We start from the raw sequence: 26,349 nt of genomic DNA on the forward strand, positions 1-26,349 counted from the left end.
TCCAGGACGAAAAGTTCGTGTTCGGCCGCCATAACGATATGAAGATGTGCCTTCACCTTCAGAGGTCCCGGTCAGGAGGGGAACGTGCGAGGCGTACTTGCCGGCGGCGAAGCGCCGGCATAGTCGGAGTGGCGCGTGATGTCGTCGATGACGGGAGTGAACCAGGTGTTGGAGGTTGCGTTGAAGTTGGCAGTCTGGAAGGCGTAGAGATCAACTTCACGGAGGCAGTCGATCTGGCCCTGGCCGCCGGCCGGGCATCCGACCTCGGCGGCAACGATGTCCAGAGCCTCATTCTGGGGCGCGTAGCCGGGGCCAGACAGGGCGTTGGCGCTCATCTCAACGGCACCCTTGAGCCAGGTGTCAGGGTGGTTCCAGAGATAGTGGTCCACCTGCACGGAGCCCGAAGAGTGTCCACCAAAGACGATGTGGTCAGGGTTACCACCAAAAGCTGGAAGATTGTCAGCATTACGGACTTGGAGTCGGCCGCTCATAGAAACTCACCCTTGATGTTTTCGCGAACCCAGTTAAGGGCCTTCTCAACATCAAGAATGCTGAAGTTCTGGGACTCGCCGGGGTTGGCAGCATCCAGCTCGGACGAGTACGGCGAGGCGAAGATGCTCTCACGCGTGTTGAAGTTGACGTAGACGACATCGTTACGAGCAAAGTTGGTTCCTTGCAGCTGGGGATCGCTGCTTGAGCCAGTGACCATGGCACCGCCGTACATGTAGACAAAGACCTGGTCATACGTGTTAGTGGCGACACCATCATCACCACGAGACGCCAGCCGTCGCGTGGCGTGAAGAAGACTTACAGGCAGGTTCTCACCCGTGGCGGGCGCCCAGATATTGAGATTCAGGCAGTCCTCGCCCTGCTGAGAGAACAAGGTGCCCCTGATGGCCTGGGGGCAGGTCGAACCGTACGATGTCGCGTCGAATGCCGCATTCGAGGCGGGCACATCCTGAGGGGCACGCCATCTGATCGATGAATGTTAGTGAAATGCGCTCGGACACGGGGGTCATGGGCGGCGGCAGCTGAGTTCAGATCGCCATGACCCTAAAGATTACGGGGAACATACCGGTTCTTCCCGCCAGTCGTAGCGGCGAAGGGGACGCCCAAGAAGACCGAATTGCCGTGTGTGTCGCGGAAGCCTCGAATGGTTCCCTGCGGGATGACAGCGCTCGGGACGCTCGTCGCCGCAGCGGCTGCTGTGGAGGGGAAGAAGCACGACACAGCCGCTAGGCTAGCGGCTCTGGTGAAGACATTGACGAGACCCATTGTGCACGGCTTCTGGCGGATTACTGAGGAGGTGCGAAAAAGGGTGAAGATCGACTTGACAAGACTGCTGGGCACACGTCCTTCATTTCTTGCTCGCAGAGGGGAGGCGGGCGACCGGGAACATTAATGGATTTCTCTCCATAGCACACTACCGCCAGATTGGGCACGATGGTCATTAGCAGAACTGGCGGCGGCATTGCCGGTGGCAGGGCAGACGGTACTGGCACTATCGGTACTATCGGATCCCCCTACAGCGCGGCTTGACGGTGACGGCTCTCGGGGTGGAGAAAGACCAGGATCCCGGATCAGTGGCGACGAGCGAAAATCTCCACCGGCAGTACGGATTCGATCCTTCTCCCGTCTCTATAACCCGAGCTTGAGCAAGGGTCCGACGCAGCAGCCAGGTGTTGCCTGATCATGAACCCTTCAGGAGATCATTGACAGGGCTTGACAAAGATTTATTGGGTTCTAGATGCAGTAGAAACATGGGGAATTCATGGAAGGAGGGGCACGGCCATGACTGGGCGAGGTAGGGAGTCACTGACGGCTCTTCGTCTTCGGAGACATCTCGGCGAGGTGAGTCCGTGATGCGAAGAAATCGATACTCGCGCTGAACTGGATACGATGAAATGTCTCTGAAGATATCTTCAGGTCGGATTAGCTCCCAATTTCACAAAGAAATATTCCTGTCTAGAGAATCTTTTTCGGCCGGTGGACAGATTTGGTGTGCCGCAGTGATGACGACTCGGCGAAATGCTAGGGCTCAAAGCAGTATGGATTTGCAGACCTAGAGGACGACTGAGCTGAAAACACAGAACGTACATGTAGGCTTCGGCACTGCCTCGACGACAGAGTCGCAGGGTCTCAAGTCCCCAAAACTGGGCCTCACAACGCCAAGTTCATGGCTAGTTTCATTTCCGAAGAAAGTCCAGTCCACTGCAGCACATCTCCACCAGTAGTGGGCTCAAGAGTCTTGCATTGGACCGGGCCGCTGTGTGCTCGTGTCGTGCAAGCAACAGGAAGCGAGCCCTGTGCAGACAATGTGAGACATGATTTCGGCATCCTGTGCCCTACAATCCCAGCCGACCACGTGTGGTGTCTTCCAGATAGGGGGTCACAGCAGCAGCCCTTGCGTCAATTTCTCCGGTCGGTGGAACAGGATGGCTTTCATATGGAGAACTCGTGGGAAGCCTGGAAGTGGCAACGGCGACGACTCGCGTGCAGAACGAATGGGACCTAAGCGTTGCAGTGGCATTTCTGAGATATGCAAATCGGTGTTGCAACGCCAAACCCCGCAGCCGTTGCGCCCTCCGCCGAGATAATAGTAAAGGCCGATATCGAGAACAGACAGCGGGTGAAGCGGGAAAGGCTTTCCAAGCGTGTAACTGGTGAGGCGAGGCTCGACGCATGACTCGCAACTTGGTGGTTGGATGGTCGCGGAATCGTTCCCCTAGCAAGCTTCTTCCCTGCCTCGGGCCTCCTCGAGACGCCTCGAATTGCGCTAGAGGACGGACGAAAGGTACGCTATCACCTCTTGATCGTGCCATGGACGAGCCGCCTCAGGGGCTAGCGCCTCGACGAAAAAACGGCCTTGTGGATGTCGATCAAGCCATGGAGGGGCGAGGTGAGGAATAAGACGGATCCCCATCCCACCATCTTCTCTCCGTGCGCGCAGGTCCGCCGGTCCACCTAGTACAGAGAGAATCGTCAGTCTGTTGAATCGTAAATCGCAATGGCCAAAGATCACGGACAAGTGGTATGTACAGTCCTCCTTGCTGCAAATTAATGCAGGTACTTCAGAGACGCTCGAAGATCTCTGCCTTGCCTGTATCTAGCTGACGATCTTTACTCTTGAAAGGTGTCATGGTACATTTGCACCGCGGTGGCCTTCGCCTTCGTCGTTGCGAGGCTGTGGATTCGCATTAGCAAGTTCAGGAGTCTAGGTATCGACGATGGCTTCATCATCCTGGCTTTGTGCTGCCTCATTGGCGACCTGGTTATCCAGCAGCACATGTTCAATCTGGGCATGTCTGATATGGCCAATGTCGACCACGAACAGATGAAGAAGATCATGCAAATGATTGTGCCTGGATCCGTACTTTATGTCACCACCTTGTGGGCTATCAAGATCGCGCTGGTCATCTTCTACAAGCGCATTGCGGCGGTCGGCTCAACACTCCAGAAGATCTACAACGGCGCCTTGTGCGTGCTGGTCGCTTCGTGGGCAACCATTTTCTTCCATATCCTCTTCCAGTGCTTCCCCCATGACAAGCGCTGGTCGCAGGATCCGGACTGTAAGTTTTCAAGGTGCCGCAACATTAACATGGCATGTATTGACTGTATGGCAGACCAATGCGACCCACGAAATGCAGAGATCAACTACTGGTTGACAATCATCCGTAAGCCTTTCCGACATTGACCCCTTTTCGGAGAACGAAGCTGACAATATGCAGTCAACATTGGCACCGATGTCATCCGTGAGTTGCACTCGATCGAATCCAACATGAAAAATGTCTCCTAAACTAACGCCTTACAGTCATCAGCTTGCCCATCTCCATGGTCATGAAGCTCCAAATGAAGTTGAAGCAGAAGCTTGGTGTAGCCGCCATCTTCGCCCTAGGCTTCCTCGTTGTCATTGCAAGCAGTACGTCTTCAAGTGGTCCTGATGTGTAGCGACATATCGCTAACCATCCACAGTTATTCGCGCGTACTACTCGAAGCGTAATGAGACCATGCTCACCTGTACCGTGTCCATGATTGAGGCTTCAGTAGCCATCATCGCCACCTGTCTCCCTCGTACGTCCGCCCATTCCTTTAACCCAGCCTTGATGAACCGATAGTCGCTAACATATCGCTCACAGCCCTTCGAACCCTTTTCCTCGGCCACTTCTCCTCTGCAGGCACCAACTCAGGCTACCGACACTACGAGCTTTCGTCCGCTGGCCACGCACGCAGTCGACGCACGCAGCAGAGCCGCATCACCACCAACATTGTTGGAGGTACACACAAGAGCAACGACTCGGAGGACGAGCTCGTCAAGGACCCAGCGCGCACAGCGCCTCCCAGCGGGGCCGTTCTGGCAGAAGAGAAAGGCGGAGGCATCGTCGTGAGCACGACGTTCCAGATGGATCACGGAACAGATGTGGAGTCAAACAGGTCGACACCGCTGTTTCATGCTCAGTAGACACAGCAGGGATCACGGGTTACGGAAGTCAACTAGCCATTATAATCACATCGACCTTGTGTCAGCATGGGTTCAATATCATTTTACTCTTCATCATTTCCTGAATAGAGGTGTTTCCGACTCCTCAGACCGGAGGCTTGCACACATCGCGCCCGACTTGGTCTTGACTAACTTTTTGTTACTACATGATAGGAACGGGTTGCTATACCAGCATCGTCAGATCACACGTTAGACCTACCTCTGCCAAGAAGGAAGAATGTCAGTAATAAGAAGCAGGAGGCTTTCCCTATTCTGATAACCACGTGCCTAATCCCAGTGCTACGCCGCGCCCCACGTTGTCCATCGCGTGGCATGACGGAATTCTCCCTGCGTCCGGGATGACAAGTTAGCGACGATCCCTGCATATAGATGAATCGCCAACCCCAGGCAATTATAGGCAGCCCACCCCGATGACTACTTTGAGTTGATGCATCGGCACCAAGGCAGTGATACCATTCAGGTGGTAGAAGGTCCGAATACTACAATTCATACCACTGACCTTGGCCACACGGAAGTTATGCTGCCACTTCTGGATTCCCGCCGAAGAAAGTCAATGCGTGGTCACATTTTGGTCAGGTCACAGGAACGTGAAGTAGGGGTAGAAGATTCATTTCTTGGCTTAACGTTGTACTTGGCATCGGAAGCGGACTTTGACGCGCGAAAGACTGACAAGCGCAATATCCGAGCGCTATCATTCATCTCAACTGCCGTACAGAACCTCCTTGATAGTGTTGCCGTCGATATTTGCACCGCACAAAAGGACGATGCTCGTCTCGGCCCCAAGTTGATGCGCAACCTTGTCGAAGCCCGCCAGAGCCAAACCGTCAGACCCTTCAACTATCATAGTCTCATCATGCGCAATGCTCCTCAAGGCCGCAGCAATTTCCACCTGATTACATTCGATGACCTGATCCACCACTGCCGACGCCAACGGAAAGGTGGTGCTGTCCTCGTCTATCCCGCCAGCAACACCTTCGGCCAGCGTCGGCAGATGATACGTCTCGATGACTTTGTCAGCTACGATGGACGCGGCTAGAGATTTCGAGTTTGTAGCGGCAACGCCGAAACCCTTGGTCCGCGGACTGAAGGCTTTGAGAACGGACCCGATACCACTGATGAGCCCATCGCCCCCCCATGGAGACGAAGGCATTGTCTACGTGGTCGCACTGCTCCAGAATCTCGAGACCAATTGTGGCCTGGCCTGCTACAATTTCGGCGTCATTGTAAGGCGAGAAGTACGTGGACTGGCCGGACGCGGCGAGCTTCTGTGCATGCTGCTCCGCCTGTCCCGCTTCTGTGCCGTGGATGATGACCTCGACGCCAAACGACTCAATCTTCTTTCGTTTGGAAGGGACGGCTGTTCTGGAAGGACGACGGTGAGAGACTTGTGCAGGACACTCGCAGCCTGTGCGGAGCCGATACCGTGGTTGCCCGATGATGCCGTGATCAAGGGCTTGTTGCCGGTGTGATTCGACATCTTGGACATGGCCCCTCGTAGTTTAAACGACACGGTGAGCTGGAAATTCTCAGCCTTGAAGAAGACTCTGGCGCCATGCTTGATGCCTGTTTTCTTTGCTGGGATGAGAGGCGTCTGGTAGATGTGCTGGCGGATGTGCTGCCTTGCTTGGACAGCACTGGCAGCGATTTCGAGCGGCGTGACGGACATGGCGAGGGAATTAATGGTGTTTGTTAGACGTCCGACAGTGAAGGTTGCCCGCCTTTGAAAGACCCTTAGATCCATCACCGTCATCCTACACCCTACGCTCTGACGGTCTGTAGGCAACTCACTGAGTTTAGCGGCGATCCACTGCGTCGCGGAAGTCCATCGCTTGATTGGTCTGAACGCTTGACTTGCCCGAATAGGCAAGTTTTATGGTGGTGACTCGGAGTCTGCATGGATCTTGTAAATGGCATTTTGAATTCCCGGGCCATGGAAGGATGACTATTTTGCTAGAACCTTGACTGATTGGACAAGACGCTTGTCTTTCCGAATCAAGAAAATGAGCAAGTCCCTCGCGACAAGCGTCAAGAGTAGTCCGATATATCGACGAAGAAAGGGCTACTAAGCGTATTTAAAAAATGGAGGGGGCGTTCCTCCAAGATGACGAATTTGGGACCAGCATAGTTTTTTTCAAGTTCGTTTGAGCTGCCAAGCAGTACTAAGATGACGATAGAAGATCAGGGTCGAGAAAGGCCCATAGACCTCGCACGAGGATGGCCCTCTCTCGATATGCTTTCCTCGCACCTACTTTCCGAAGCCGCTGTTGAGACGTTGAAAGATCCTTCCAAATATTTACCGGCCCTACAATACGGAGACGACGCCGGGTACGGGCCTCTCCGAAAGGAGATTGCAAGCTGGATCTCGAATGTGGACGGGAGAGCTCACCTGCCGGAGCACATTTGCGTCACAGCCGGCGCCAGTCTGGGCATGGCCAGCATCCTGCAGAATTTTACTGACCCAAGCATCACCCGGGCAGTCTGGATAGTGGCCCCTGCATATCACCTCTCCTTCGGAATGTTCAAGGACGCCGGCTTCGAAGATCGGCTGATATCGGTGCCCGAGGAGACGGACGGAATCGACCTCGAATGGCTAGAGATTCAGCTGGCAAAGTGTGACGAAGATTACAGCCAGCCATATCTCGTACGTTCTGAGATCCTCTCTCGTGATAGCCACCCTGTGTTATTGCTGACATACCCCAGAGCACTAGGAAACCCGGTCCAGGCCGCAAGTTCTACCGACATGTCATCTACACCGTTCCGACATGCGCAAACCCCTCGGGCAGGATAATGTCCCTCACGACCCGCAGCAGACTCGTCGCCCTCGCACGAAAGCACGACGCCCTGGTCATTTGCGACGACGTCTACAACCTACTCCAGTGGCCCCTCCTTCAAGACTCTTGCCTTCCCGAGCCCCTCCCCGCGTGCCCCGAAAACGAGAACTACAAAGTCTACCCTCCAGTGCAACTACCACAAAACACAGCCCTCCCTCGCCTCTCCGATCTGGATCTCGACCTCGGCCCCTCGGCCCACGACGTCCAGAGCGGAACCCACTTCGGCCACGCCATCTCCAACAACTCCTTCTCCAAGATTGTCGGCCCCGGCGTCCGCACAGGCTGGGTCCAGGGCACCCGGGCCTTCATCCACGGCCTCTCGTAGACGGGCTCGACCGTCTCCGGCGGGTCGCCGAGCCAGCTCGCGTCGGCAATCGTGCACGCCCTCCTGCAGAGCGGGCGGCTCGACGAGCACGTCGCGCGCTGCGTCCGGCCCGGGCTCCAGAGGCGCCACGCCGTTCTGGCGCGGGCCGTCGGGGCCCATCTTGCCCCGTTCGGCGTGTCGTGGGTGCAGCGCGACGATGACGGTGTCTTGGGCGGGTATTTCCTCTGGCTGACGCTGCCGGTGGGGAGTCCGCCGGCGACGGAGTTTGCGGCGCGGGCGGAGGCGGAGGAGGGGGTCTTGGTTGTGCCGGGGGATTTGTTTGGTGTACCGGGGTGTGGTGCTGGGGACCTGTACCAGAGGAGCGTACGATTGAGCTTCGCGTGGGAGGATGATGAGACGTTTGAGGAGGCTGTTCGCGGCTTGGCGAATGTTTTGCGCAAGTCACTTACAAAAGATTATAAAAAAAATAGCGGGTTGTGTTAGCCAAGTGTGGCTTGGAGCCATGTCAGTGCACACGTGTGGTAGATCAACATGCACAATGCAACATGAGGTTTTAGTTTGGAATAGTTACAATTAAGCTTTTCTAAGAGAGGTGACCACCAAGTCGTGTGTGCCCTGTGAAGGGCGTTATGCTTCCCCATGGTATCCTATGCTATGTGACCAAAAACACCACGCCATGCAAAGCCCAAACCGGGCTCGTTATTTTGTTTTCAAATGCATCATCCGTCTAAAACACACCGCCGTCTATATGTGTGGGGTATCGCCGACCACCTTCTATGGTTCTTGCTTTTTATTTATTGCTCTTTGGTGCCGACAGGCTCCTCAGGAGCGTCGCCGGCCATGGTGCGCTCGTCGTCAGACAGAACGCCACCTTGGGTGGCGCGGCTGGCGCGACGCACCTTCTCCTCCTCCTCCTCACGCCCAGCTTCGATGTCGTCTTCCATCATCTGGTCAGACTCGCGCAAGGCGGGGGGCTTGACGGCGCCGGCGCGCATCTGCTCAAGCACAGCAGCGGCCTCGGCGGCGTACTTGCACTTGAGGCGAATGGTCTTGCCGTAGCGCCAGAAGAGGTAGGGGAAGGGAACGCAGGCCAGAGCGAGGAAGGCGGGAATGGTGGAGGCCCAGTGGATGCCGAGGTCGTCGTACATGTTGCTGGTGAACAGAGGGAAGGCGGCGCCAAAGAGAGATCGGATAACACTGTTGGCGGCTAGGGCCGAGGCGGCGAAGACGACGTACGAGTCGATGAGGTAGTTGAGGAGACTAAGGAAGACGAGGACGAGACCAGCGCCGAAGAAGCCGGAGGCGATGATGGAGACGATCCAGTGAATCTCGGGGCCGTTGGTCCAGGCAAACCAGAAGAGGCCGACGGGAAGAAGAACAGAGCCGATGATGGCGGGAGGGAGACGTGCCTCGGGCTGAGCGGCACCACCGGCGGCCTCGACGGCAGCGGCGTAGCGCTTGTTGTCGTAAATGGAGTAGCTGACGGCGAAGATCATGCCAACAGCAACGCCAATGAAGGCAAGGCCACCGATACCGGGGGTCCAACCACGGTGAACCTGGTATACAATAGGGAAGGCGGCGAAGAGCATGTAGAGGGTGCCGTAGATGATGGCCATGTAGATCGACGTCAGAGTGACAATGGGCTCGCAGAAAAGCAGGACCCAAGGGCGCATAAGAGCAGTCAACTGGGGGACCTTGCGGAGGTCATGCTTTGAGACGTAGTGCTTGCCGGTCTGGCGGGAGAGCTCGAGAGCGCGCTGGCGAAGCAGGTAGGGGGCGTACGTCTCAGGGCAGATGAAGAGTGAGATGATGAGGATGAGACCAGTGAAGATAGCCATCATGCCCTCAACCCAGCGCCAGCCAGAGGCGTGACCGAGGAAGCCACCGGCAATCGGGCCAAGAACGGGGCCGAGGAAGGGAGCCGACGCGAACAGAGCAGAAGCCATGCCGCGCTCAGACGCAGAGAACATGTCGGCAATGACGCCACCAGCGTTCGTCAGGGGTGACGAGCCGAAAGCACCTGCGAAGAATCGCAGGATGATCAACGTCTCAATGTTTTGAGAGCCAGCAGCGCCGGCATTGAAAGCTGTAAGAGCAAAGAAGGTGACGATGAAGAGGCGCTGGCGACCAAAGAGCTCCGACAGGGGAGCCCATAGGAGGGGGCCGATGGCGAAGCCAAGGACGAACAGAGAGACACCAAGGATGGCGACAATCTGCGACACGCCAAAGTCATTGATGACGGCGCGGACACCGCCTGAGTATGCTGAGCTGGCAAAAGCAACGGCTAATGTAGCAACGGCGTTGACCACAGTGATGGACCACTTCTTGGTCTGGCTGAAGGTCATGGGGTTGCGAACATCTTCGGGGAGGAAGTCAACGAGGTAGGGAGACTCGGCAGTGCCCTCGCCGGGGTACGTGTGGTTGAGGACTTCGGGGATGACGCCGGCCTGGTCATACAGGAGCTTGAAGTGACCCTCCTTGGTCCTCGCAGGCTGGGCCTCAATATCGAGGTCAGGGGTGGTCGCTGTGACAGACGATGCTGATGAGCTTGGTGCTGTCGCCATGGTGTGATGTGAGGTGGCGAGCATGCGCCTCGGGACGATTGGTTGTGTTGTCTGAATGGGTCAGGTGAGGGACAACAACAGATCGGGGACCTGATCTGATCGAATCTGAATCGGAAGTCTCGTGGCGTTGATTGATGAAGGAAGGAAGATCTAGAAACCGGGACAATGGTCCATGGGCTTGGGAACCGCAGATCTATATAACGCAGCTCAGTGGATGCAGATTTCTAATACGGACTTGTACTGGTCCCCGTCCGGTTCATCTCCTATCACCAACCCAACGAACGGGGGCCCTGTGCCACTCGGCCGAACCGTGAACAGGGCAATAAGAGGGGCCTTTGACGGGGCGTTACGCTTGTTATGTCCGCGGCCCGTCTGGCAGCGCGCCACTTCGTTGGCTGAGACGGGCAAAACCCATCGGAGGGTCGGCGGCGGATTTCTAGCCGACTGCTTGGTCGGCACCTCGGCAGGGCTGATGGGGGACATCGAAGAAGCTAGAACCCTTGCAGAATGGTACATGCGCTATGACTCGCTGGCATGTCCGGCGTGTTTTGGCCAGCTAGGTGTGATCTGCGAAAGCTTGAGATACGTTATTCTCGTTATAGTCTGGGACGGCCCAGGGTTTGGGAGCGGATTTGGCGTCAGATCCCGGCCGAGGCAACGTGCTTATGGGGCCCCCTAGTGCTGAGCAAAGCGCTCCCTGTCGCCCAAATGCTGTGAGGGCTGCGGAGCCGGATTGTCGGCGAGTTTCTCGTAGCAGCAATTCCGTACCGGGGATTGCGCTTGCCAACTCCGGCCCATATCGACCCTGAGTTGTCGTCTGTGAGTGTTCACCGGGAAAGAAAACAGCCGAATGGTGAACACAAGTAATGCAAGACATGACGCGTTCATGAGTGATGTCGCCAGTCCAGGCCGCTAGTTGTCCCGCTTCGTATTGGAGCGTCTTCAAGCGATCGTCGGCCGCGGGTGCTCATCCGTTTCGGTGGACAGCGGTGCCACATGGACAAACTCATGTCGAAGCAGTTGAGACAATCAGATCAACGTGCCGACCACGAGCAGGTCGAGATCAGACAGCCGGGCATCTTGAGAAATGGTCTCGAAGATGCCAAGCCGGCCCCTAATCGTTGCCCAGCAGTACAGAATCGAACAACAACCATGCCTCGGTCCAGTGTGAGTGGATCCTATCGGACCCTGGCAAGCCTGGCCAAGAAAAGAAAGTATGTACCATGTAGATACACCTTCGGCTTGGTCAAAGGTGGGGACTTGCTCACGCTGGCCCTTTGCCAGCACAGTAATGGCACGCAAATTGATAAGAAGATGAGTTGTCGCCCCTCGGATGAAGAAGAAGAAGAAAAATTTGTGCGAGCCTCGCGCCCAGAAGCCTGACAACAGGCCGGATAATTGGGGCCGGAGAAGCTCGTGCCCCGATTTGTGGATCCTCACTGCCCTTTGGACCTTCCCAGGACGAGGTTGCCCCTTCTTCGCCGGCCGGCCTTCCCCTGTGCCTCGGTATGACGTCATCGCACTCTTGTTCCTGCCCGGTTCGGGATAGCACCTTGCCTTCACCATGTCCAAGATTGTAGCGCTAGACTTTTCAAGCAGTCCTGATAATTATTCGGGACATTCTAGAACGTCGGTATATTCCATCAAGTTAGATCACCACATGCTACAACACTCCATGACGTACCGCACACTAATCAAAGGACGACGACGAATCTCCGAAGACTGTGGAGCTTCTGCTGTAAGGCCTCACGGCAATCAAAGCACGACAGGGTTGATCTTTCCCAATCTTTCATCCACGCCACTCCCTGTGCTCAGCGCTGTTGACCCTGGCTATACTCGGCATGATGAAGGATGCCGCCGCTGACGGATGAGTGCACCACATGCCAGCGCACTCCCGTTGCCTGGACGCTAGTTAGGCCATGAACAACTCCCTAGGCTTGTTCCAGAAGAAGAATCACAAAATCCGCCGATTGGCTGATTGCTGACCACACTGGCTTTGTAGCCCTCCAAAAGGGATTCGCGTGTGTCTAGCCAACATTGCCTCTGCCAAAACATTATTTGCGAAAAACGAACTCCAGCAACGTAAAAAGATAAATTCAACTCCATCAACAGATCAAAGTAATTGATTTTGCGATGCCTCGTACTGGAATCGAACCAGTGATCTCATCATTACTAGTGATGCGCTTTACCACTAAGCCAACGAGGCATTTTACATGTCGATCGGTTTAGAGACAAATCTCATGACCCCAGCAAAACTCGAGCAGTCCTAGCACGAAAGTGCTACCTCACTCGGAGAAGAGAGAATCATGTTCCTGTCTAGCATTATTGCCGGTTCTTTGAGACTTTTCATGCATGACTCTGTCTTGACTTGGCTACTATGCATTTAAAGTCAAACGTTGCAATTGGGCTGACGTGGCTGAATTGTGGCCTGGACAAAAGCTGGCAAGCGTCATGTGATTGACCCTGACCACAAGACAGTCGCAGGCGCAGCCTTTGATCTATGCCTTATTCGATACCTAGGTACGCATGTAAACCATGACTCGACCAAGAATTGAAGTGCATCGCATCGTGGGTTGGATATTCTTCCACCACGGAAGACTCACGTACGTTCTTGAAAGACCTGTCCAAGTCAAGTTGCGCTACCTTTAGCATTTCACTGTCACGCGCATCCATTGTTTAATCCAACGATGTACGAGATGTATTGTCAGAAACTTGGAGCATCAAGTGAAATCCAAGCTTCACCACCCCTAGCTTTACCACGTTGGCGAGAACCCGGCAAATATGTAGCACACCATACCTAGCTTTCGAGACTTGCTTACACTCTCAGCTGAGAAGTCTCTTGACCAATGCGCGACCTCCAAACTCAAACTCTTGTGGAAGCACCCAAAGTACGAGCCACTGTTGCGATGTCCGGCTTCATAAGATTGTTTACTGGTTAGGCGCGAACCCGTGATGGAGTTTCCGCTGAGCTGGCCAAACGCTGCCATACCAAGAACACATATGAGCCTCCGCCTTGCTGAGCGCGTGTTGCCGAGCTCCCGGTAATCCCACCGTCTTTTGTCGGAAGCATCTTGCTTGATACTGTGCTTCATTTCCTCCATCTGTAGCCGGACCATGGGATGATTTTACTGTCCTTCGCCGTGGTACTTAGCGAGCATAGCCCTGGCTTGTTCAATCTTGCCGTTGGCGATGAGCCATCTTGGAGACTCTGGTACAAAGAAAACGCCGACGCCGACAATGATGGATGAGAAGAGCTGACCCCAGATAGGGATCCGAAAGGCATACGGGTTATCCCACTTTGAGCAGCCAAAGATCGTCCAGCTAGCTACTGTAGCACCGAGCCACCTTGAGATTATCAGCTTGATTCGCAGTTGTCAAGTTATAGTCTTACTCACAACATGCAGTTATAAAGTCCTGTGTGATATCCTCGCCATTTAGGGTGCGACATCTCGCTAACATAATATGCCGCACTGACTAAACAGAAGCTGACGACGAAGCCCAGCATGAATCGACCGCCTATGAACATTTTCAAGTTGTGGGAAGGGGGTTGAATGCATGTACCCGTGATGATAAGTAGGGCTCCGACGAACATCCCCCATCGTCGTCCAAAGAAGTCGTTTATAGGGCCGTATCAGGGGACCCTACGGAGTCACCAAGCAGGGGGTCGGTCAGGGGCTAAGGGCTACGAGAAACGTATATATAGGCTGCGGAGGGCCCTCCAGACTACGGAGGGCCAGAATTCAGATGTATTCCGACCCCCTACCTGTCTTCTATCTGCTGCGGACCACGTGTGGAAGACCTCTTCACTCTGCTCTAACCAACGCTCTGACAGGCCGGTAAACGGGATGGCACAGATTGAACCAATACTGTAAACAGCAAAGATAAAACCAGTTTGCGATCCTACAGGCAAACTGAGGGGGAGCTATCAGTAGTGAGCATGAATATAACGCTGAGTATGTGCTGACTTACGTATCGAAATAGTTTTGCTACTTTTCATAGCATTGAGACCCCACATCAAGGGCCCATCGCATCCGTCGAGACACCCGCAGAAGTAAGTAATAAGAAGACAGCCATAGAGCCTGAACGTAGACTTCGTCCATGGGCTGCAGACCACCTCAGCGGCACGCTCAGCGATGTTGTGGATGGCTTCGTCATCGACAAATTCAACGCGAGTCACATCCTCTAAGTCACATCCTCAACGACTTAGTTCTGTCTCCCTTGAGGTCCTCAGACCTGAAGTCACCCTGAGAAGGGTTTCTCATGGTGCAATAACGAAAGGCTGGCTACATAAGAAGAATATCTTCACGCATACGAGAAAAGTGCTATTAAAGCTGTCAAATTTCCAGTGAAAGGTACGACCCGGCTGCCTTAGCGCGATCCATGAAGTCCTTTTCAAACTGTTCTGCTATGTCGCAGCCCTTTCCGAAGTAGATCAAGCCTCCGCCGTCGATTTTGATGTCGCCAATCGGGACCCAGGCTGTGATGATTGTGTCTTCGCCGTGGCGGAGGAATTTCTGGTCATAGTGAACGCCGATGGCTTTGTTCTGAGGCATGTTGCTGCGGAGGATGGTCCTTCGGATGCTGAGTGTACTATCACCCCAGCCCGTCATCTCCGCCACGAACTTCAGGAGGGCTGGATACTAGCATAGGTCTTCCTTATACCAATCTTCATAATATGCTTGACAACGGCGGTGATGTGTCGATCAAGGAGACCATGACTCGTGTGCTCGGCGAAGAACTCGCTGTTGACGTTTGTCTGCGATATTCTGAAACACAATCTCTCCTTCACCGAAGAGACGACACGTCTCGAGGTGTGGGACGCCGTCGCCGCAGAGCTCCAGCAGGCGGAGCTGCACATGATCGTCAACTCGGCCGCCAACGATACCTACGGCTGGTCGCGCTGCTACGACGAGATGACCGACGACGACGAGATGACCGACGCCGCCGCCATTGTCAACGCCGCCGATCCCGATGCTCTTGTCATCTACTCGGGACTCAACTATGACCACAAGCTCAATCCTATCACGGCCAAGCTCCCCCTTGAGCGAGACGGACCCGCGCTTCTTCGACCTGGCCGATTTTGACTACGCCGACAAGATTGTATTTGAGCTGCACACCTACGATAACTGGATGACCAACTGCACCTTCTTCCAGAGCAAGCTGTGTAGCCGTGGCTTCCATGCGCTGGACATGTCTGCCGAGAGTACAAGCCGCAACATTATTCGCCCGTGTTCTTCTCGGAATCCGGCTTCGCGCAAAATGGTACAGACTACCTTGGTGTGTATGCCCAGTGCCTGAAAGACTTCATCACCGGCGACAAGCGCATCGGTGCTGCTAGTCGTATCGAGGGACCTATCGGATGGCTGCAGTGAACAATTGGGGGTTCTTACTACATGAGGCAGGGAGTGCTCAAGGCATGGCAGATTCCAATGGTGGAAGCGGTGCGAGCAGCACTTCCTAATTGATGTCTGTCGCAAGTGGCAGGTCCTGTTTAAAGCTCGGCCCAAATTGGTGGCTATCCTATTGTAAATGTTAGTACGACGCGGATGAAGACGTCAAACATACTCACCAGTATGTGTTCCCTAGGGACTCAACAATGTGGGCCGCGGCGCATTGTCATCCTAGGTGATGATTGTAGATCCAGCATCCCAGTTTCATAAATCGTGCCGCCATTCTTCATATTACATGAGAAACAGAGGTGCATCCGCAAAGATTTCATCCCAGTGATGATGCAGCTCCAGCTCCATCTCTCTGTTCTCAAACCGAGTCCAAGTCTTTTCCAACAAATCGGCCGCCTCATGCATGGCCGACACTCCGAGGTCCACGGTCAAGATTCTCAAGTTACTGCAGAGAAAGACCAGCTCTGCGTGGTCGGAGAGAACGATGGCCTCCAACCCTGCCATTAACATCGACCAGAGGATGAATTTGTAGTGTGAGCCCTTCTTTTGCCGTCGTTCGAAAAGATCATGGATGGCTGTCGTCAACGTTGCATAAGCCCATGATCTCGCTGCTGCCCATGTGCCGACTTCTGTACCGCCGACTCGCTCATCGGGAGGGATGCTCCATATCAGATAGAGAACGGTGGCTGATTGAAATGACTGGGCGAGGGCTGTCCAGCTGTCAAGGTTGTTCACGTCTCGAAGCGAATTTGGCGTTGGGCTCGGGTTGGTCTCAGCAAGAGCCGCCATTGCTTCCACTGCCCAAATTGCGGGTGAAAAAGCTCGAGCATACTCGAGAATGCCAGATGCAGAGGTTTCAATGCCCTCGCAAATCTCTAGTGTATCGTTCGTCGCTCGGGCTCTGTGGATGTTGACACTGATTGCAGTGATGATCATCTCCTTGGGCACTGGGGTGAAGGAGTCAAAGCTGAAGATCTGGAGGCGGTCAATCTCGTCGAGATAGGTGCTATGGTAAGAGACAGTCGATGGAGAGAGATGCTTCGACGGTGAAGTGGTCGTGCTGTAGATGTCCGCCATCACGAGGTTAAAGTAGCCAAAGCCACATGATCCCGGGAGATCAAGGTCCGTGTGACGCCAGAAGTCGATGAGCGCTTTGGCGCCCTGGAGGTGGGCATGCCATCTGCCATAGGCACTCTCCATGATATTCACCGACAAGAACAGGGCCAGATTTCCAATGATACGTGGGTCAGGCTCTGCCGCGGTCACCTTTTCGATCTGACCCTGCATCGAATGCGCCGCAGATGCTTGATGGTGATGAAGCATGGCGAGATTCAACGCCCCTGGATCATTCTTTGCCATGGGATGAGATGGCGATTTGACGGAATCTACAAACGCCTGAGGCGCTCGCTGGATCGCCTTGTGCATGGCAACGATGCAGACGTAGAGATGCCGGCCAGTCAGGGCGAGTTCTTGCCAATCGGAAACCGTGATGAAGCCGAATGTGGACTCGAGGGCGGAGAGGTCCGGGCTAATTCTGGCATTATCTGCGGCAACAATCAGGACAGGTTCTGCTTTACAAGCTTGGGACTTTTGGAAGGATCTTGCAGTAAGTGATTGTGTCCATAACTATGCTCAGAGGAGCGACGTCGTCCCTTCTGCCGTAGCTTCTGGAGGGATATCGTAGCTGGTGGACCAGGGCCACGGGAGACGGCACGGGCTTGTTGTTTTCGAATTTTTGGCTTTCATCCCGGGCTGTTGATGACTTGAAGCGAATAACAGGCTGGGATGTGGTCGGTTGCGCAGCAGTCGAGACGCGTGGCGGGCGCCATCTGATGGGTCTGGTGGAGGAGTACCCTGGGCAGTTGATGCCCTTCAGGATGCACTTCCCACAGGACGGCTGCTGAGAGTCGCAGCGTATACGCCGGCCGCGGCAAGCCCAGCAGTGCTGGTTGGTATTCATTGATGTACCTGGCTAGCCGAAGCCGATAACGCGTCTTCACGATGATTGTGCTGTTGGACGGCGCGTGACAGGACTTGGCACGATCTCGAGGTCTTTCATGGTTGCCTGGAGGAGAAGGCAGAATTGACAGTGGGGTCGAGGTACCTGATGCTGGCCTGGCAAGGGGTCCGAAGCGCCACGTTAGTAGCCCGGCAGTTCGCCCTAAGGTGCCCACTAGGTACAAGGTCAGGTACCGTACGGTAGCCATTCCCCCCACCTTATCTGGTGCCCCTCATTCACCGCAAAATGTAGATGTCCAGGAATGTATCAAGCAGCTTCCTCTCCTGGTACCTTACCTGTAGGTACAAAGTACTCAATTGAACAATCACTAGTTTCAAATCGCCAGAAAAAGGAAGACAATTGAAAAGAAAACGGAATGATACGGCACCCTGGCGGAGAAGAAATGGGGCGCCGGGGACTGAATCGTATGTATCTTTCGCTGGAAATTCCTAGGTATCTAACCGTAAAACACGCGTAAACACAGCCTCATACATTCGGCCACTGACCCAAAAGTGATCCATGCGCGCCCTCTAGTTGAGGAAGCCCTTCGGCCCACCCCAGGTGCCGTTGACCATGTTGTTGAAGTACACCCACGGGAAGAAGTCCTTCTTCAGGTGGTAGAAGGCGCGACGGGGGACCGCCTGATCGAAGCCAATGAGGTCGCCAAACGTCTCCTTCGGCTGGCCGCCGTACTTGAACTCAGCCAGCAGGACCTTGCCGTACTCGGTCGTGAGCGGGCACGATGTGTAGCCGTCGTAGACGGCGTCGGGCGCCTTGCCCTCGGTGGTCTGGAGCAGATTGCGCACGAGAACGGGCGCCTCGGCCGTGATGGCGGCTGCCGTCTTGGACGTCGGCAGGCTAGAGACGTCGCCGGCGGACCAGACGTTGGGGAACTTCTTGTGCTGGGTCGTGCCGTCGTCGACATCGACGTAGCCGGCGCCGTTGGCGAGCGAGCTGTTCTTGATAAAGGCGTGGGGGCCCATCTTGGGCGTGACGTGCAGGAAGTCAAAGTGCTTCTTGACCTGATCCTGGCCGTCAGGGCGGGCAAAGGTGGCTGTGTTGCCGTCAATGGCGACGAGGTCGTGCAGGAAGAGTCCCTCGACGTTCCTCTCCTGGCGGAGCGCCTCGAGCGCCGCGGCGTACTTGGGCACGGCGAACATGCCGCCGAGGCCGCTGGCGAAGCTGATCTTGATGGCGGACGAGGCGGGGTTGCTCGGGTCGTAGAGCCCAACCTGCTTCCAGTGGTCGAGGGCAAGCCACATGACCTTTTGGGGGGCGCCGGCGCACTTGATGACGCCGGCGGGCTGTGTGAAGATGGCGGCGCCCTTCTGGAGTTTCTGCACAGAGGGGAAGACCTTGTCGCAGCTGTCGTAGCCGTAGATGGATGAGACAAGAGCGTCCGGGTTGGCGAGCGCCTCGGGAAGACCCTTGACGCTGCCAAAGTCAACGCTGACACCAGAGGCCACAACCAGCTGGTCGTAGCTCAGGGTGCGGCCATCCTGAAGAGTGAGAGAGTTGCTCTCGGGAGAAAATGAGCCCACGCCGTTGTTGTAGAACTTCAGTTTGGGGTCGATGAGATCGGACAGGCGTCTCCGGAGGTCCTGCTTCGACTTGAGGCCACCACCGACAAGAGTCCAGCCCGGCTGGTAGTGGTGCCACTCGGCAGGGTCAACAATGGCAATGTCGTCTGGCGAAAATTGACCCGTCCGGAGGAGTTGATGGCTGATGGCCAGACCAGCAGTGCCGGCGCCCACTACAACAACCTTGTGGCCGCTGTCCGCAGATGTCACTGGTGCCGCTGCTGTGGCGAGGTAGCGAGTAAGCGATGCGGTGTTCTTAGAAGCCGACAGGCGTCCCGCGACGCTGGAGGTAGCCCGCAAGGCGCGTCTGCTGAACATGGTGAAATGCTTCTGAGATGATGTGATCTAAGTCTCTGCTTCAGAGCTGGTGTCGGATTCACGCTGAAGACATGAACAGAGCTGGTACTTGTGCTGAAAACACAGAGAAGTTGATTGGTTGATCGGCCCACTAGCGGATGGCGTGATCTGTCTGTTCCGCTTTCGGCGGAGAAACTCTCCTAATTGGGGGCTGTCACAGCGCCTTAATGTGGGCAGCTGATGCCAGCTGGTTTGTCCGGCTACGAAGATTCACCATGACAACATTGTGTCGTCGATGGGATATCTATCGCCGGCAAGGAGCAATCATAGTTGAATCAGAGCAGGTTCGTTTTGGTTTCGAGTCTTGCGTTGATTTTCTTATATGTCAACTAAGAGGTGTACCAATGGTACTTTCCGGCATGATTCAAGGTTGGCCTGGTCACTATAATACCTGACCTCAGGTCACTGTGCCATACTCGACATGCTGCATCTCGAGGAATCCTGCGCCTCTAGACACGGTTGTCTATACTGTAGGGAGTAGTTATTCTCAATGCGGAATAGGCATGTTCAAATGACCCGACCCACCGGTTCATCGATCACTGGCTAGGTACCTTAGTAAGACAAACAAATAGCCTCTTCATCGCTACTTGACCTTTGGACAACGCGGTATTAGAGATTCGGGATGAATTTCTGCCAGCTTTCTACTACTATTATTATAAACACATACAAATACATCTCTCTATGACTGTCTAGCATATTTACGAGTAATGCTAATGTTCCATCTGCTTAGGTGGCAGCCAGAATTACATGATTTCTAGTGCGGGGAACTGACCATCTGAGAAGCTACTTTCTCAGCAGCCCAGAAGGAACACATCATTGTGTATTTCTATGTTTCGTTCATGGCTCGTTGAGTTTACTGACCCGGACAACTTCTGGGGCAACCAGGCCAGTCGGGTGGCTTACAATACTCACCATCGAATGCACTGTCAGGAACACTATCGTGCTGTAACAGTCAAGTGTTCAGTGACTATTTTGTGCAAGATCATCATGGAGAGGTCGATGTACCAGGCCAACCTTCCCCGACACTGCCGGATGCGCCGGGCCATCAGACTCGGTGCTTACGTGACCTACATGTAGCTTCACGGGCTCCTATGGTTCTCCGGTGGCAATCCCCTGGCTTTGCCAAGCCATAGATGGCGCGAAGGAGGGAGCTCCCGAGATGAAAACGGGCTCACGAGCCGGCACTACGGTCACTGATTGTCACGAGGCCCGCTTTTGATGATCTGATAAGATGAGATTAGATCTCAACTCGGAAGCTGATTGGGAGCTCCTGGATCCAACCCCGCAGCAGACCATTGAGTTTGGCATGCTTAAATGCGAGCCAGGAGCTAGGATTGGATATGGCAGCTGGAGGAAGAAGTTCTTGAAGGTTTTACCGAATCTTCTCCTCCTTTTACTTGGCGTACAGAAGCGATGTCGGTAGAGAGCTGTCATGAAGCCAAAATTGCCGGTCCGCCTGACTGACAACAGGGTTCTGTTGCTGCCCCCAGCTTGAAGCAACGACAGGGGCGGAGCATTGTAGCTCGGCAGTCCGAGCTTGAAGTCGGGGAGAACGCATGAGAAGTGACCTTTCAAAGCTATATAAGGCACCATGATGAGACCCAGTATGAGCGTTCGATTCTCACATCCTCCTTCATCACAACAGCTTCACTCAATCTTTACATCTTTCATCATCAAGGACCGATCAGCACCGTCGACATGCAGTTCTCCTACGCCGCCCTCATTGCCCTGACCGCCAGAAGTGTGACTGCCAACCCCTTGACCCCTCGCTCTCAGCCTGGCTGGGAGTTCCCTGAGTCTATGCCTCTGGCTGCTCGTCAGACAACCCCCGAGCCTGGCACACCCCTGTACCTCTGCCATGAGAGCTGCGGTATGTTTCCTGGCTCAATACGCCATGGCATTCTCGGTAAAACCCCTCCCTCATCTGACACCTCTACGCACCAGGCACTTCCATTACTCTCTCGCGTGAGGAGGGTTACTGTACCAACTGGCAATACATTGCGCGCCTCGATGCCTGCTTGCTATGTGCGAATGAGCACAATATTTGGCAATACTATGGCAACTCTGTGACCGCTGCGGCCACGACGTGCGGCTTCACGGCCACTCCCGCCAGGCTTTGAGTCTGCATTTCATTGATTGGGGGCTATTAGGCAGGTGAATTTGATGGAGGATGGCGCTGAATGAAATGTAAAGACCGAAAAACAAGGGTGCGATATGAGGTTCTTGACGCTAGCCATATACACGAAACTCTTTGAATCGACCTCAATGATCCCACCCAGTAATTGCGCATACGCTGAAACAGCATGCATCATGTAAACGACATTGCAGCGGATGAAGCATCAAGATGTGACGCACAGCTGCGCCTGCATTGTGTAGGTTTTGGAACAGAGAACTATGTTGCAGGAGTATACCTAGGTGGCCTTCTATAGTGCAGACTTTTGGAGAGACTTGATCTCGCAATGCAAGCGCGAGTAGTCTTTTACCCAATGCTGATCTCGATCAGTAAGATAGTGTGTGGTTTTGATATCTGCTTTTGTCTTTACTTATTGTAAGTTGTACACCCAGCCACATCAACCAAGCTCCTCTTCCAACGAAGTTTTAAGTGCAAACGGCTGGTGTTGTATCGTGTGACCAACGGAATGACGCACCTTGCGTGGGGAATTTTGTCTGTTATTCAGATGTCGTGAGGTAAAGGACATCTACAATGACGAAAGACTGCCTCGCTGCTCCCAAGTCAATCCACTGCAGAGCATGACTCAAGCTTGGCACGGGTGGCAGAACAGTGGCAGAATCAACACAGACCAAAGCGTAAGCGGGTGGCCAGACGAGACCAATTACCTTACCTCTTCGTGCCATTTGTGTCGAAGAGGGGTTCCAGGGCGGCTGCACAGGCGCGGCAGTCCGCTTTTTTATCCACTGATGGCTCAGCGTTCTCCGGGATTCAAGACTCCCAGGAATCTGTAGACAATGTTCAGCCCCTCGCCAGGTCTAGCTCTACCTGCCATGGAAGTAATTAAGCGGAACGTGGCGAGCATCTGGCCAGGCCCAGAGCATGAAGCCAAGATCCGGCCCCCCCTTCACGATGTTCTTGCCACGACTTGGCATCGGACATTGTCGGCAAGCGAATGAGTTGCAGATGCGCGTTGCATGGCTGAAAACCCTCACGCTTCTGTGCTGCTGATGTAGCCACCAGCTAGCTTGGCCAAGGTTCCTGCCGTCCCTCGGTGCCGCCGGCATGGTTTTCTACCCAATCTGGGGGCCAAGGAACGGCCAGCGTAGCCCCTTCTGGAACCGAGACCCACGATCCTTTTTCCGCCTGCGCGTTTTGGCGTGCTGCACCTCAGGGCTCAGAGGCCGAGGACCGAATGCTCGGGTCCGCGAGGGGGTGAGCGCGCGGAAAACGCCGTGCGCCTTCAAGTACACAACCACAGGAAAAGCCCACATAGGTCATCGTAGCCTAGAGGGCTATTGAATGGTAACGCAGCACGTGGCGTGACGGTCCCATTCTCCATGAAATTCTCCGAGTCCGGGCCCTTCTGAGAGCTCGTATGGGAATATGACGCGCAGGGATGGAGGGAGTACTGACCAGTAGAGGAGTGGATCGGTCCGTCGCCCAAGGACCCGTCGAAGCTCCAACAAAATGGAGCCGGTGGGCTATCTGATCAATCTGATAATCTTAAAGCAAAAAAAAAAATCAACCTGCACTGTCGTGCGGGGAGAATCGGTCGCTCCGTAATAAATACGACGATCATGGCAACATGGACCGAGCTGCCAGGGTTCTGGAGATGCAGCGACTTTTGTGATCTCCACTGTGTGTCTGTGTGTGTTCTCTTACGACTTACGATTCACGAGCTACGTTCTTTTGTCCCAAGGTGGCAATGAAGACCCAAAGCCTTGCTCTTTTCGCTGCGTCGCCGCTCATTGCGTTGGCAGCAGGTGACGCATACGTCTGGCCGTCTCCTCATGATGAGCTGGAGGATATTCTCTACCTGCAGAGCGGATATCTGGCGCGCAACTTTATCGCGGGTAAGGAGTTGCTGTTGAACACGGGCTGGACACCTGTACAAGATGACTGACGTTGGACACTAGGTGTGACACCCTGCACCCTGGGCGGCAACGTCAAGGGACGCCAGAATGCAGCCGAATGGATCCGAACAGCGTTCCACGACATGATCACGCATGATGTCGAGGCTGGTACCGGTGGTGTCGACGGGTCCATCTGGTTCGAGCTGAACCGTGCCGAAAATGGTGGCCTCGCCTTCAACAACACGTTCAACTTCTTCAACTACCTGTACTCGTCCCGGGCCTCGGCGGCGGATCTCCTCGCCATGAGCGTGATCGTCTCGCACGCCGGCTGCGGGGCGCAGACGAAGATCCCCTTCCGACACGGTCGAAAGGATGCCGCGCAGGCCGGCCCCGCGGGTGTGCCCGAAGTCGACACGTCGATCGGCACCACCATGGCGCGGTTCGCGACGGCCGGCCTCAGCCAGCAGGACATGATCACGCTCGTCGCCTGCGGTCACTCGCTCGGCGGCGTGCACAGCAACAACCACCCGCAGATTGTCGAGGGAGACAGCAGCATCTGGAACGACACGGTGGTGAACTTTGATGATACGACCAACAAGTTCGACAACCGCATCGCCAAGGAGTACGTCTTCGGCGTTACCAAGAACCCGCTCGTCGTGGGCAGGAACAACAGCCTCAACTCGGACAAGCGGATCTTCAGCTCCGACGGTAACAAGACCATCAGCGAGCTGGCCTGCCACTCGTCAACGTTTGAGAAGCGATGCGCCAACATCTTCACGCGCATGATCGACACAGTCCCCGATCAGGTCAAGCTGTCGGAGCCGCTCGAGGCCATTGATGTGAAGCCATACATTGTCGATCTATTCCTGAACGACCAGGGCTCGCTGACTTTCAACGGCCGTGTTCGCGTCAGGACCACCGGAGGCAGCCGGAGCCAGGCTGACCTCGCTGTCCAGCTGGCCATGACGGACAACGCAGGCTCAGGCACGAATATTATCGAGGCTGCGTATGCTGGCGACACAAGGGGCCTGTACGGCGAAACATTTGCGTTTTACGAGTTCAACACGACGGTGAACGCGGCCAAGGGTGTCCGCAAGTTCGATATTCGCCTGACAACGCCCTCGAGCGGCAAGGTCGAGACCCACGCCAACGGTGGCCAGGGCTACCCAGTGGACGACTCGCTCCTTTTCCAAAAGGCGGCGTCATGCGTGTCTCGGACGAGCACGGCAACTTCCGCTCGGCGACCATCACGGTGGCGGTGCGCAAGGAGAAGGCGCGGCGTCGTTGGCCGTTGACCTGGTGCGTTTCGAGCGCAGGCAGAGCGTCATTGTGAGGTCAATGTCGGTCGACAGGATTGCGTTCCCGTCTGCCGCCGGCGAGGAGAGGGGTGACTGGGTCATTTTCAAGGCGCCGATCCAGCTCGCGAGCGCGGCTTGGAGCACTACATATGACATTGTGCAAGGAGGAGAGGGCGGCTCGAAGATTGAGTTCATCCGGACGGAGCTGTGCCCGCGCGCTTAAGTTGCATGTCAGATAAGTGTCAAGATGAAATGACCAGCATGTGGCAACCCTGTATTAGGCTGCGTTGACAGATGGGGAACCTGATGAAACGTTGATCAACCTGCTTCAGCAGCGATTCGACCCTCCTCAACCTGAGGAAGCTGCTTACTCCTGGGAACAGCTGTATTTATTAGTAGATCGAGCATGTACCATGTACGTTCGCGTTGGGTTTCATGGAAGCGTTTTGTACACATTGCCGTGATCTTCCTTGCTGATGACAATCATACTGTTGCAGGTTCTGTCGCAGATCCGAGGATTCCGGAGCTGCGGCGAAAGTCCAAACTAGGGAGACGTAGTTAAAGACTCATTACGCGTTGTCTCATGGCGACGAGGCTATGCAAACCGGGGCCGCATGAAGTAACTCAGACAGGCACCTCAGTCTCAGCCTCGCGGCATCGATATGAGACAAAGGTCACATGAGGTTCCGAAAGCCCATCAATCTTCCAGTTCCATGTCAGTTGGTTTCCCTCCTTCTCGATTGTATGGAAAAGGGGACTGAATTCACGTACCAGATTAGAACGTTGCACACCCACTCAGTCCGCATGATGGCTAGCACTCCCAAGTTCTTCGATCAGGGGCACTGAAATGAGCCTGACATCGCAAGACTGCCAATTATTGACCACCGGCCAGATTCTCCTTCCAAAGACGGCAAGCTGGTGCCAAAAAAAGCCGCGTGGGAAAAAGATAGGTACCTGTATTAGCTAGGGACCCCTATACAAATAGAAGTACTTCCTAGTTTCTATCGTTTAATTATCCTGCCCTTTATTTCTATTACATCTCGCATCCTCTATGGCATTAAGTCAACTCAGTGATTGACGCGTTCTGTATGTGCTTGGAGGTCTACCTAGGCCTCTATAGCTAGAATTAGTGGTGATGGAATTGGTGGTGGAATCGCCACGCGGCTTTTATTTTTTGTCACCAGCTTGGACGGGTACATAGTATGTATTCGCGCTCTACCGACCCAACGTCGACATGGGGGGGGGGGGGGGGGGCACAGGAAGGATGCCGCCACCCAATTTTCCAGCGACTGTCTTTTCCGCTGTCGCGCATATGGTCGCATCGCCCGCTCAACGAGGGAGTGGGGTCAAAAGCGTGCCTCGTGCAGGTCAGCATGACATTGGTGATTATTCGCCAAGCTCTACACGGTACAGTGTAAGCTTTTGCTGGAATGCGAAGGACGTCGCAGTGAGCTGTGTGAACTACTGTTCGG

At 54.8% G+C, this 26,349-nt stretch overlaps 12 protein-coding genes and 1 non-coding gene across 13 annotated transcripts in view; 5 read left to right on the forward strand and 8 right to left on the reverse strand.

Annotated features, from left to right (window-relative positions):
• Positions 1-1,275, reverse strand: part of VDAG_03694 (acetylcholinesterase) — a gene marked incomplete at both ends in the record, with an annotated part of 1,843 nt that extends 568 nt beyond the window's left edge. Inside the window, 4 exons of the mRNA XM_009653778.1 lie at positions 85-448; positions 502-736; positions 812-974; positions 1,076-1,275. Coding sequence (XP_009652073.1) covers positions 85-448; positions 502-736; positions 812-974; positions 1,076-1,275 — 962 coding nt within the window. The remainder of the gene's footprint in view (positions 1-84; positions 449-501; positions 737-811; positions 975-1,075) is intronic.
• A 1,682-nt stretch (positions 1,276-2,957) lies between these two features.
• Positions 2,958-4,459, forward strand: VDAG_03695 (uncharacterized protein; the record flags this gene model as incomplete). The annotated part of the gene is made up of 7 exons (XM_009653779.1): positions 2,958-3,031; positions 3,134-3,569; positions 3,624-3,674; positions 3,729-3,752; positions 3,812-3,919; positions 3,973-4,071; positions 4,137-4,459. Exons 1-7 carry the CDS (start codon positions 3,008-3,010, stop codon positions 4,457-4,459), a joined length of 1,065 nt encoding a protein of 354 aa, XP_009652074.1. The 5' UTR covers positions 2,958-3,007.
• A 739-nt stretch (positions 4,460-5,198) lies between these two features.
• Positions 5,199-6,164, reverse strand: VDAG_03696 (threonine dehydratase catabolic; the record flags this gene model as incomplete). The annotated part of the gene is made up of 3 exons (XM_009653780.1): positions 5,199-5,498; positions 5,602-5,702; positions 5,738-6,164. 3 exons carry the CDS (start codon positions 6,162-6,164, stop codon positions 5,199-5,201), a joined length of 828 nt encoding a protein of 275 aa, XP_009652075.1.
• A 498-nt stretch (positions 6,165-6,662) lies between these two features.
• VDAG_03697 (aminotransferase) lies at positions 6,663-8,203 on the forward strand (the record flags this gene model as incomplete). The annotated part of the gene is made up of 4 exons (XM_009653781.1): positions 6,663-7,139; positions 7,199-7,600; positions 7,655-8,065; positions 8,180-8,203. 4 exons carry the CDS (start codon positions 6,663-6,665, stop codon positions 8,201-8,203), a joined length of 1,314 nt encoding a protein of 437 aa, XP_009652076.1.
• Positions 8,204-8,448: 245 nt separating this feature from the next.
• VDAG_03698 (polyamine transporter 1) lies at positions 8,449-10,218 on the reverse strand (the record flags this gene model as incomplete). Its single annotated transcript, XM_009653782.1, has 1 exon — positions 8,449-10,218. One exon carries the CDS (start codon positions 10,216-10,218, stop codon positions 8,449-8,451), a length of 1,770 nt encoding a protein of 589 aa, XP_009652077.1.
• A 2,134-nt stretch (positions 10,219-12,352) lies between these two features.
• Positions 12,353-12,424, reverse strand: VDAG_20121. Its single transcript has one exon. It is a non-coding gene; the product is annotated as a tRNA-Thr (tRNA).
• A 919-nt stretch (positions 12,425-13,343) lies between these two features.
• On the reverse strand, positions 13,344-13,666 carry VDAG_03699 (lactose permease; the record flags this gene model as incomplete). The annotated part of the gene is made up of 2 exons (XM_009653783.1): positions 13,344-13,563; positions 13,614-13,666. The coding sequence occupies 2 exons, from the start codon at positions 13,664-13,666 to the stop codon at positions 13,344-13,346; spliced, it is 273 nt and encodes a 90-aa protein (XP_009652078.1).
• Positions 13,667-14,552: 886 nt separating this feature from the next.
• VDAG_03700 (uncharacterized protein) lies at positions 14,553-14,771 on the reverse strand (the record flags this gene model as incomplete). Its single annotated transcript, XM_009653784.1, has 1 exon — positions 14,553-14,771. One exon carries the CDS (start codon positions 14,769-14,771, stop codon positions 14,553-14,555), a length of 219 nt encoding a protein of 72 aa, XP_009652079.1.
• A 122-nt stretch (positions 14,772-14,893) lies between these two features.
• Positions 14,894-15,590, forward strand: VDAG_03701 (uncharacterized protein; the record flags this gene model as incomplete). Its single annotated transcript, XM_009653785.1, has 4 exons — positions 14,894-14,968; positions 15,030-15,197; positions 15,268-15,421; positions 15,487-15,590. 4 exons carry the CDS (start codon positions 14,894-14,896, stop codon positions 15,588-15,590), a joined length of 501 nt encoding a protein of 166 aa, XP_009652080.1.
• Positions 15,591-15,899: 309 nt separating this feature from the next.
• VDAG_03702 (uncharacterized protein) lies at positions 15,900-17,042 on the reverse strand (the record flags this gene model as incomplete). The annotated part of the gene is made up of 1 exon (XM_009653786.1): positions 15,900-17,042. The coding sequence occupies one exon, from the start codon at positions 17,040-17,042 to the stop codon at positions 15,900-15,902; it is 1,143 nt and encodes a 380-aa protein (XP_009652081.1).
• Positions 17,043-18,146: 1,104 nt separating this feature from the next.
• VDAG_03703 (Sulfide:quinone oxidoreductase) lies at positions 18,147-19,514 on the reverse strand (the record flags this gene model as incomplete). Its single annotated transcript, XM_009653787.1, has 1 exon — positions 18,147-19,514. The coding sequence occupies one exon, from the start codon at positions 19,512-19,514 to the stop codon at positions 18,147-18,149; it is 1,368 nt and encodes a 455-aa protein (XP_009652082.1).
• Positions 19,515-21,251: 1,737 nt separating this feature from the next.
• VDAG_03704 (uncharacterized protein) lies at positions 21,252-21,673 on the forward strand (the record flags this gene model as incomplete). The annotated part of the gene is made up of 2 exons (XM_009653788.1): positions 21,252-21,423; positions 21,498-21,673. 2 exons carry the CDS (start codon positions 21,252-21,254, stop codon positions 21,671-21,673), a joined length of 348 nt encoding a protein of 115 aa, XP_009652083.1.
• A 1,758-nt stretch (positions 21,674-23,431) lies between these two features.
• Positions 23,432-25,100, forward strand: VDAG_03705 (uncharacterized protein; the record flags this gene model as incomplete). The annotated part of the gene is made up of 3 exons (XM_009653789.1): positions 23,432-23,579; positions 23,643-24,837; positions 24,896-25,100. The coding sequence occupies 3 exons, from the start codon at positions 23,432-23,434 to the stop codon at positions 25,098-25,100; spliced, it is 1,548 nt and encodes a 515-aa protein (XP_009652084.1).
• Positions 25,101-26,349: the final 1,249 nt, after the last annotated feature.

This window comes from Verticillium dahliae, genomic scaffold (genome assembly GCF_000150675.1).
Source record: "Verticillium dahliae VdLs.17 supercont1.6 genomic scaffold, whole genome shotgun sequence".
Lineage (NCBI taxonomy): Eukaryota > Fungi > Ascomycota > Sordariomycetes > Glomerellales > Plectosphaerellaceae > Verticillium > Verticillium dahliae.